Below are 10,685 nucleotides of genomic sequence, written 5' to 3' on the forward strand. Positions count from 1 at the left end.
TGGTTGTGAGCCACCATGTGGTTGCTGGGATTTGAACTCTGGACCTTCGGAAGAGCAGTCGGGTGCTCTTACCCACTGAGCCATCTCACCAGCCCCCAGCATGTACTCTTAACTGCTGAGTTCTCTCTCCAGCTCCCAAACCTCACAAATTTTAAACAATGAACTAATTTACCAGGTGTGGTGGCGCATGCCTTTAATCCCAGCACTCATGAGGCAGATGTGGGCAGATCTCTTTGAGTTTGAGGTAATCTAGTCTACATAGTGAATTCCAGGATAGCCGTGACTATGTAGAGAGACAGAGAGAGAGAGAGACACACAGAGAGAGACAGAGAGACAAAGAGACAGAGACAGAGAGAGAGACAGTCAGAGAGAGACAGAAACAGACAGAGAGACAGAGACAGAGAGCATGCTAATTTACTTTTTAGAAATACTATGCAAAATGCAGACAGTATTTTAGCAGTCCATCTGTACTAGTTGTATACCTGCCTGGCTTTCATTTATAACCATTGGGATTACAAGCAGTGTACCTGGTTTAGGGTGTTTATTAGTCCTAAGTAGATGGCAGAGCTTCAAACAACGGCTGTGTGGATAAACAAGAACACTGGGATAATAATGAACCTTTAAAGCTGTAGCTGTGGGAACTAGGGATGCATGGCTTCTGTGGGACGGAAAAAGAACAAAGGACAGTGGGAGGTTTGAAGTTAGCAGTTCATCTCTCATAGTACACCTACATTTTTGGCACATTCTAGGGGGTGGGGGATATTTCTCCATGCTAGGACACGTGCCCTGCATGCATAGGGCCCTTGGGTTCAATCCCCTACAAAAATGGGTGGGGAGAGACATGTTTTCTTCCTGGTGGTGAAAAGTAGCTGGATCACCCTGGGCCTCGATGCACATCCAATGTCACTGGCAAGGTCTGAGTAAGCCAAAGTGGCTGTGGCCAGAAACCTCCCCTGCAGCCGGCCACTGGTTCAATCGGCTTGACAAATCCAGGGCCTGGGGGAAGGGTTGGGAAAGTACAGATCTCAGTCAAGTGTTGAAATAATGATCAATGAGACCTTTCATGTCAGAGGATCTGAGCTGCAAATCAGAAACCTGGAGGGTAGACACAGCTGCTTGGCACCCATTCCTGACGGCCTCACACTCACCGCTTCAGAGAGAGCCGTGTCAAGAGGATTGTGGGGGAGAGGGACTGTCAGTGGAATCGGGTTAATGCTTTATTTGCTGGTGTTGTGGTAACTAACCCGTTGCTTTTTGATGTAAGTCTGAATGTCCAAACCGCCCGGCACCCTCCAGCATGTTTCTGGTCGGACCCTCACTGGGAAATGGCAGACCCTCTTTGGGGGCTTTGAATATTTCATCCTTCTGGGCTCAGTCGCCCTCTCCACGTGTGGCTGTTGAATTATTTAGAGTCGGTCTGCTGACCAGCCCTGCTCCTCAGCAGCTTGCTTAGCAGGCCATGGCAAGCCGCTCAGATGTGATGGTTGCCACTCCTGATGATTGGGTCAGCTCTGATTTGTATGTCAAGGTCCCAGACGGACACCGAAGGGAATGTCACTGCCGAGTCCAGCTCAGCGGGCGTGAGCATGGAGCCCAGCCACTACACCAAGAGTGGACAGCCTGCTCTGGAGGAACTCACTGGTGAGTAGGAGCCCTGGCTTGTGAAGAAGCCCCTCGTGTGAGCGCCTGCTAGGCAGGCTGCCGCCATGATGCAGAAGTCAGGCAAAGTTGCTTTCTTCTGTTGTTTATTTCTTCCCTTTCCCCTTTTCTCTCTCACGGCCTTTTCGTTCCTCTCTAAAACTGTAGCTCCTGTTTAGGGGCTGGACTATGTTACTTAACTTTGAGTCACACTGTTTACCCTTCATATGAAGTTGCATTTTGACAACAACAAAAAATTTAGGGGCTGGAAAGATGGCTCAGCGGTTTAGAGTACTGACTGCTCTTCCAGTGGTCCTGAGTTCAATTCCCAGCAACTACATGGTGGCTCACAACCATCTGTAATGGGATCTGATGCCCTCTTCTGGTGTGTCTGAAGACAGCTACAGTATGTTCACATACATAAAATAAATAATAATAATAATTTTTAAAAAAAATTTAGAACTCTAACATATTGATTGATCTTTTTAGTTTTATGGATGGCTTGGCAGGTAAGAGCACCTGCTGCTCTTACAAAGGCTTTATATTAGATTCTCAGTATCCATTTGGCTCACAACCATCTGTAACTCCATTTCAAGGAGCGTCCAATGTTGATGTTGTACCATTACATTCTCTGTGTGTGTGTGTGTGTGTCTATGTGTATGTGTGTGTCTGTGTGTGGTGTGCACTTATGTTTGCATGTATGTAGTCACAAATGTGTGTGCAGGGTCACATATGCAGAGGCCTGAAGTTGATACCAGGCTCCTCCCTTGATCTTTCTCCATTTTATTTATTGAGACAGGGTCTCCTGTTGAACTCAGCACTCACAGATGGATTCCATCTAGTCCGGTTTGCCCAGGGATCCCTTTCTTTACCTCTCATGGTGCAGGCATTCTGTGGTTTTTATGTGAGCTGTGGACTCTGAACTTGGGTCTTTGCACTTTGACAGCACGCCACCACACAACGTTACATTAGTAAGTGGGAGAAGGAAAGTAGAAGAGTTAGAATTCATTTTGGGTGAATTCTACCTCCTCGGAGCTCTTCCACCAGCCTACCTATGAACCTATGACTGTCTTTTTAAATATATTTTAATGTGTATGTTATGCCTGCATATAACTACATGCACCACGTATGTGCCTGGTGCCTGTGGAGTCCAAAGGGGGAATGGATCCCCCAGAATTGGAGTTATAGGAGTTATGTTACAGGTGCTGGAAACAGAGCCCATGTCCTCTGGAAGAACAGCCGGGGTGGTGGTGGTTTTGTTTTGTTTTCTGCTGAGATGTTTCTCTGGCTCATTTCCACCCCTGCTTTTAAAGGCAGGGTTTTATGGTGAGATGGGGTTAATTAATGGCAGTAACTGGAAAATCTGTGCCTTACTACTGCACCCAGAGTGATCCAAAGCTTTGGCGCCTTCCAATCAGTCTATGTAGAATAAATACAGTTAAACCTGCAATGAAAGAGATTGGCAGCCTATGAAGATGATGCAATCACACTCCCCTAAGGCTCTCAGAGAAGATAGGATAGACCATTTTAGCATTTATGAAGCCTTAGGTTCAATCCCCTATACCAGATAAACCTGGATGCACACAGCTGTAATCCCAGCCTTTGGGAGGTGAAGGCAGAAGAATCAGGAGTTCAAAGTCTCAGACACACACACAGGCAAGCACATATATATGTATGTACCTTAAAGACTTGGGTGGCAAATTGAAGTTTGAACACAGTTCAGATAAAGAGTGTTTCACAAATTTCTCTGGATTAAAGGAAGTAGAAAGTTAAAAACAGTAATTTAAAATAATTACTTCAAGATTTTGCTATAGTAAATTCCTTCTACAATAATCACATGGATAGGGCTGGAGAGATGGCTCAGCAGGTAAGAGCACTGGCTGCTCTTTCAGAGGTCCTGAGTTCAATTCCCAGCAACCACATGGTGGCTCACATCCATCTGTAAAGGGAGCTGATGCCTTCTTCTGTCATGCAGGTGTACATGCAGAAAGAGTACTCCTACATTAAAAAAAAAAGAAAAACAAAAACCCAAAACGTAAATAATCATGTGGTTGTCATTTCTCTGCCCCTACACTCCAGACATCCCTCTGCCAGGCCAAGGAACTTGGCACCTATCTCAGGGGTGAAGCTTAATTCTATGACATTTCTTAGGTGACCATTGGTCTATTAAAAATAATGGTTGGGAGTTTTTTTTTTCTTTCTTGGACCTCTTTATGTATATGAGTGTTTATGCCTGCGTGTAGGTCTGTGTGCCATGTGCATTCCTGGTGCCTGTAGAGGCCAGAAGAGGGAGTCAATTCTCCTGGAAATGGGTTATGGACAGTTGTAAGTTACTATGAGGGGGCTAGGAATTAAACCCAGGTCCTCTACAAGAGCAACAAATGCTCCTAAATGAGCCATCTCTCCAAGAAAAAAACAAAAACAAAACACACAAAAAAAAACAAACCCAAAAACAACAACAACAACGACAAACCTTAAATCATGTTTAGATCATACTGAAATCCACTTCTTAAATCATGACAGTACTTATGTCCCTTCTCTTCCTCCTCCTGTAAACCCAGATGAAAGAACGTAACTAAAGAGCAGAAGGCAGGGCTGGCTGTCGAGAGATGCTCCATGTCTTAGCCTATGCACGGCGTGCTCTTAAGACACTGGAAGCTCGCCGGGCATGGTGGCGCACGCCTTTAATCCTAGCACTCAGGAGGCAGAGGCAGGCGGATTTCTGAGTTCGAGGCCAGCCTGGTCTACAAAGTGAGTTCCAGGACAGCCAGGGCTGCACAGAGAAACCCTGTCTCGAAAAACAAAACAAAACAAAACAAAAAAAAAGACACTGGAAGCTATAAGTTCTATTCAGACATCGGAAGGCAGGTTGTGTCCTGCCCTAGAGCTCCGCTGGTTTTCAGTGGCTTCTGCTGGCATTCGTCGGGGGCTTGTGATGGGCACAATGTCAAAAGTAGTGACGGCAATAGCCCATGTTTCCCCCACAACTCTCTTTGGAGACTGGTGCTATGGCCATGCTCATTTTAGAACCCTGGACTCAGAAGGTGGGGGAGTCTAACGTCTTTAGAACTGACCACACAGTTTCTAGTCAACAGCACATGTGCTAGTAGCAAGGGGTTGGGGAGGGGGAGGCAAGCTTTCCCCTGTAGATTATAAGTGATGAGCAAATGCATGTGGTTTTGTAAGGCACTTTGTATTACCCAGAGAAACAAAGGGGCACTCACATTTTCTTATGGGCAAAAGAAAGTGGTCTTAGAGGTGTGGTCAGCCCTGGACCGAATATCTTCAGAGGGAACCTCTTTGGATTTAATCCCATCATTTGGGCATCTGTTCTTTTGTTGATGCATGCAGACAGACAGACCTGCAGGTATCCATCCACCCATCCAGCCATTCATCCATAGGTCTCCATCTATTCATGCATGCATGTATCTATCCATGTGTGCATACAACAGATAGACTTGAAGGTATGCATCTACTTATCCATATCATCTGTGTGTGTGTGTGTGTGTGTATTCACACATCTATACATCCATCTATCCATGTGTATATGCATCTATTTTTTTAAAGAATTTATTTATTATATGTAAGTACATTGTGGCTGTCTTTAGACTCCAGAAGAGGGCGTCATATGTACGGATGGTTGTGAACCACCATGCGGTTGCTGGGATTTGAACTCAGGACCTCCTGAAGAGCAGTTAGTGCTCTGACCCACTGAGCCATCTCTTCAGCCCCCACATCTATTTATTTATCTATGCAGACAGATAGACACATAGGTATCTATCCAATGTGTCCATCCATCATCTATCCATCTGTCTATCCATCCATGTAGTGTCAAGTCCTTACAACAAACAAGAAGCTAGAAATAGATCCGGCATTACCGCCCCCCACTTGGTTGCTGTTTGTAAGAACCTCATGGTCTAGCAGAGTTAGACTGATCTTAACCCTTGCTTCTCCAGCAGAAGACCCCGAGGCTCGGCGGCTTCGGACAGTAAAGAACATCGCAGACCTAAGACAGAATTTAGAAGAGACCATGTCCAGTTTACGGGGAACTCAGGTTACACACAGGTACGGGCTTCAGTTGCTTTGCTGAGAGAGCTTGCTGGGAGCTCCTTCTAACTCTGCTTCACTCCTGCCCACCGTGCCACCCACAAAGTGGTTTGGTTGAGAGTGGAATAGAAACCCTTGTCCTCAAGCGTGTTAGAATTCACAAAGAATCCAAGACAATACGCAGAGCGAAGGGGATGAGATTAGTGTAGACAGATACCGCCCCAGAGCACAAGGTTTCCAAGTTGACCGCCCAGAGGAAATTGCTCCAGCTCCATTTAAAACTTTATTTTACTTGCATTTTTCAAAACTACAGCAAGCTGGTTGGAAGGAACAGGCGAACTATGTTTGACCCGTATGACAAACTGAGTAACTTGAATTCCTACCAGGTCTCCTGATACACAACACCGATATTGTTAGTCATGCACGTGTGTGAAAGATGAGAGAAAGTGTTTGTAAAACTTCACCCTGTTTAAAGTATGGTTTTGTTAGAAGGAATCTCGGGTTGTTTTCCTTGTTCAGCGAGAGCCTTAAGGAGGATGTAATGTGGGCACTCCTTCCTGATTTTGGCAGAATGAGGTCTCACAGTTTGTTTTCGGCTTTGAAAATCAAAGAGTCCCCGGCTACCCGCTGGGCTCCCATGGGTTCTCCGGTTGCTTCTCCAGTTTCACTTTCTTTGGTAACCATTTAAAAGGAGGAAGTGCAGGGCTTCCCCTCTGTATCTGTTACTATACTCACTGCTGCAGCTAAATACCTTAGGAAAGTGACTTGAGGAAGAAAGAAGTTTGTTTTGGTTTTTAGCTTAAGGGTCTATAATTCATCACGGTGGGGACCTTGAGACAGCGGTTCATAGTTAGGAAGCAGAGGTTGATGCAGCTGGTGCTCCGCTCGATTTCTTCTTTGATTCAGCCTGGGACACCAGCATCATAGAATGATGCCACCTGGGGGCTGGAGAGATGGTTCAGCGGATAAAAGCACTGTCTGCCCTTCCAAAGGTGTTGAGTTCAAATCCCAGCAACCACATGGTGGCTCTCAACCATCTGTAATGAGGGCATTAGCCCTCTTCTGGAATGTCTGAGACAACTACAGTGTACTTATATATATATGAGAGAGAGAGAGAGAGAGAGAGAGAGAGAAAGAGAGAGAGAGAAGGAGCCACCCTCCTCAACCCAGTCTAGAATCTCCCTCACAGATAAGCCCAGAGGTGTGTCTCCTAGGTGATTCTCAATCCTGTCAAGCTGACAGACCATACTAACTGTCAAACCTACCACTGAGAGCTTTGGTAGGCACTTCCTTTCCCACTGAGGCTCAACAAGGCAGCTCAGCTAGAAAAATATATCCCTGCATACAGGCAACAGCTTTTGGGATGAAGGGAGGGAGGGAGGGAAGGAGGAAGGGAGGGAGGAAGGATGGAGGGGTCTTGGTAGATCGGAGTTTTAGCCACTGTGGGTTCTGTCTTCAGAACCAAGGGTCCAAGATGTGAAACAATGAGGTAATTTCCTGGGTTGGGGGTAGGGGTTGGGACAAAACAGCCACTGGCACCCAAATAGAGGAAGTGCCTTCCTTAACTCTTCAGGTATTTGAAGAACTTGGATCCTGATGTTGGATCCTGTGACTTCATGAATAGGCATGAGCCTACCACCCCTCTTTTCACCTAGTCACAGGCATTGACTCTGGGACATTAGGGAGGGGGGGAGAGGGGTGTGTGAAGTTTTAGGAGCCTCACCTCAGGCTGCTATAGCTAACCCTTGAAGAAATCCTGACACAGCAACTCTGGAACAAATAGGTCGGAGGGTCCTTTGTCGCCGCTTCACAAGTTAAGCATTGTCTGCTTCCTGAACTGGAAAGAAGAGTCCAATTTTCTAGCAGAATGAGGCTTTGCACGTTGCGTGTAATTAAAGAGTCAGTGAAGAGTATCTTATACCACATTTTAAAAGAGAACATCCCCAGTAGGATTTCCAGAATGTGTAGGTAAACGCATAGCTTCTCTTTTTCCTTGTCAATAAAGGAACTACGCCAGGTGGTACTTGGAGCCTGCTGTTTCGTCCTGCTTTGTAAATGGGACTTTTTTTTCTCTCTTGTTCTGAACATTTAAAAAAACCACCTAACCTGCACCCACTGGGATCTAACCCAGGTTGGTTTTACGTTTTCAGCACATTAGAAACCACGTTTGACACCAACGTCACCACTGAGATAAGCGGCCGCAGCATCCTCAGCCTCACAGGAAGACCCACTCCTCTGTCCTGGAGACTCGGACAGTCCAGCCCCCGGCTCCAGGCAGGAGATGCCCCATCAATGGGCAACGGGTATCCACCACGAGCCAACGCCAGCCGCTTCATCAGTGCTGAGGCAGGCCGCTACGTGTACTCTGCCCCTTTGAGAAGGCAGCTGGCCTCTAGGGGCAGCAGCATCTGCCACGTGGATGTCTCGGACAAGGCAGGCGATGACGTAGACCTGGAAGGCATCAGCATGGACGCCCCAGGCTACATGAGTGATGGAGATGTCCTGAGCAAGAACATCCGAAGTGATGACATCACTAGCGGGTAAGTGAACAAATGGGAAGGCCTGGCCCTTGCGTCCCTCCTGCCTGCCTTTACTAAGAGGTCTCTAGAGCTGATGCTAGCTACCTCATCTGCAACTGCCAAAGGCTCTGTGGTGTGCTGGGGACCACTGCTGGGCTGTGATTCAAAAAGAACCGATAGACAGACTCAGCTGAGGACCCACAAAACTTGACTATGTGAGCATATCTGCTGCCTTTGTCCCTTATACCAGCCTTGCTCTGGGTAATTGCCCGGCTGGTGACCTAGTCTCCTGGGCTTGTGTGACCCGGCTATTTCCTTCCTCTCAGGGCTCATGCATCTCCCCTCTGCCTCCCACCTTACTCTCCCCTGTTGCACCTCCTCCCTCCATCCTCCATTTCCACTACCTCTTTCCAGTCCCACCATCTCTGCAGTTTCTGGCCTTACATTCTGTCTCCTTGGTCTCTGCGGAGCCTCCTCCCACTGGCCATTGCATTTGAAAGGGTGTCTTGTCCGGCGTGCCCTCACCACTTCTGCATCCCATGGTGGGATCTTTGCAAAGTGTACACTATGTAAAGTCACCCTGAGGAGTAGTTGGTATATCATTGTCTCCTCTCCCCTCTTACTGTGCTCTCTGAGTCCCTAGTACAGTGTGCATCAGAGCTAATGGGTACCTCTGAATGGGTGAGCACCATGGTTGTATAGCTAGAGGAAGAAACCCAAGGTCCCTTTTTCTCCATTCTTTCTCCGTGAGTTGAAGACTTGCTGCCATGATGCTGCGCCCTGGAGTGATTCATAAGGATCAGCGTATATACGCAGTGTTCAAGAGGGAGGAAGGAGGGGGGTCTGTTTGTGGTTTCACGTTCAGCTATGTTGTAAATGTCATTCACATCTCCTTATTTTGCCTACCTGAGACTTCTTCCATTCTCATGACTCGCTCTGAAGTTTCCTAAGACCATGTCCACCCTTTATGTCCTAGCAATGAAAATTACAGATAAGGAAAGTCAGGGCTAGCAACCATATACGTTCCCCCACAGGCATGGGATGTAGAACCAGTGGTGTAAAGTTAGTCATGGCTGCAGCCCCTGCTGGCTGCCACATACGGAGTTGGTGCTTGTATGTGTTATCTTGCTCCATCCTAAGGGAAAATGATATCATAGTCCTTGGCTGATAAATGAAAAAGCTGGTATAGGAAAGCAAGAAAACTTATGAGTGGTTATGTGCCTGTTAGAGGCAGAGCCCAGGACTAGAGAGATGATCACCATCAGTTGAGAGCACACACTGTTCTTCCTGAGGACCCAAGTTCAGTTCCCAGCACCCATGTCAGGTAGCTTACAACCACCTGTAACTCTAGCTCCAAGGAATCCAACACCTTTGCCTCTGTGGGTACCTTCACTTGCTTACACATACCTACACTCAGACACAGAATTAAAAATATATGGCTTTTGGGCTGATGAGATGGCTCAGTGGTTAAGAGCACCGGCTTCTCCTCCAAAAGGTCCTGAGTTCAGATCCCAGTAACCACATGGTGGCTCACAACCATCTGTAAGGAAATCTGATACCCTCTTCTGGAGTGTCTGAAGACAGCTACAGTGTACTTACATATAATAAATAAATAAATATTTTATATATATATATATATATATATATATATATATCTTTAAAAAAAGCTTGGTGGTGGTGGCATACCAGTACCTGGGAAGCAGAGGCAGGTGGATTTCTGTGAGTTCCAGGACAGCCAAAGTTACACAGAGAAACTGTCTCATAAAACTAAAATACATACATGCATGCATGCATACATGCATACATACAGAGACCAGGCACAGGAAAGTAACTTCAGAGCCCCCGGACTGTAACCAGTGTGCTGCTGCACCATCTTGCCAGTACCTTATTGCTGTGCTGAAATAGTCCCACTACTACTCTTTTTATTATTATTTTGCATGTGTATTTTGCCTGCATCTGTGTACTGTGTGTGCCCGATACCTGCAAAAGTCAGAAGAGGACCTTGGACCTCCAGGGACTGATGGTTGCATTGGACCCCCTGTGGCAGATGGTTGTGAGCTACCCTACAAAGGATGCTGAGAATCAAACTCAAATCTGCTTTAAGAGTAGCCAGTGCCTTGAACCACTGAGCAGTCTCTGCAGCCCCAACTACAAATAAGCGCAGGCATTGAGCTATAGAGGTGATTGCATGGGTTAGGGTAATTTCTGGAGGGCCTGAGTTCAAATCACAGCACCCACATTTAAAAACTGGGTAAAGACTTGTGAAGCTTAATTTGGCACTGTGGAGGAACAGAAGGAAAGAGGGTCACAGAGGCTTCTATCTACTACCCTACCTCTGGGCTCAGTGAGGAACCCTGTCTCAGAGAGTGACAGAGCAGTTGTCTGTCATTGCCTGACATTGTCATGTGTACAAGTATGTATACCCTTCTCTCTCTCTCTCTCTCTCTCTCTCTCTCTCTCTCTCTCTCTCTCTCTCTCTCT

General features: G+C 46.7%; 1 protein-coding gene across 5 annotated transcripts in view; it reads left to right on the plus strand.

Annotated features, from left to right (window-relative positions):
- Positions 1 to 10,685, plus strand: part of Nav2 (neuron navigator 2) — a 364,237-nt gene that overhangs the window by 209,944 nt on the left and 143,608 nt on the right. For 4 of the 5 annotated variants that reach the window (XM_029479481.1, XM_029479482.1, XM_029479483.1 and 1 more), the window contains 3 exons: positions 1,529 to 1,641; positions 5,595 to 5,703; positions 7,836 to 8,225. In XM_029479481.1, coding sequence (XP_029335341.1) covers positions 1,529 to 1,641; positions 5,595 to 5,703; positions 7,836 to 8,225 — 612 coding nt within the window. The remainder of the gene's footprint in view (positions 1 to 1,528; positions 1,642 to 5,594; positions 5,704 to 7,835; positions 8,226 to 10,685) is intronic. The other variant, XM_029479484.1, reaches the window with a different exon arrangement.

The sequence above is a fragment of the Mus caroli genome, chromosome 7, assembly GCF_900094665.2.
Source record: "Mus caroli chromosome 7, CAROLI_EIJ_v1.1, whole genome shotgun sequence".
In the NCBI taxonomy this organism is placed as follows: Eukaryota; Metazoa; Chordata; class Mammalia; order Rodentia; family Muridae; genus Mus; species Mus caroli.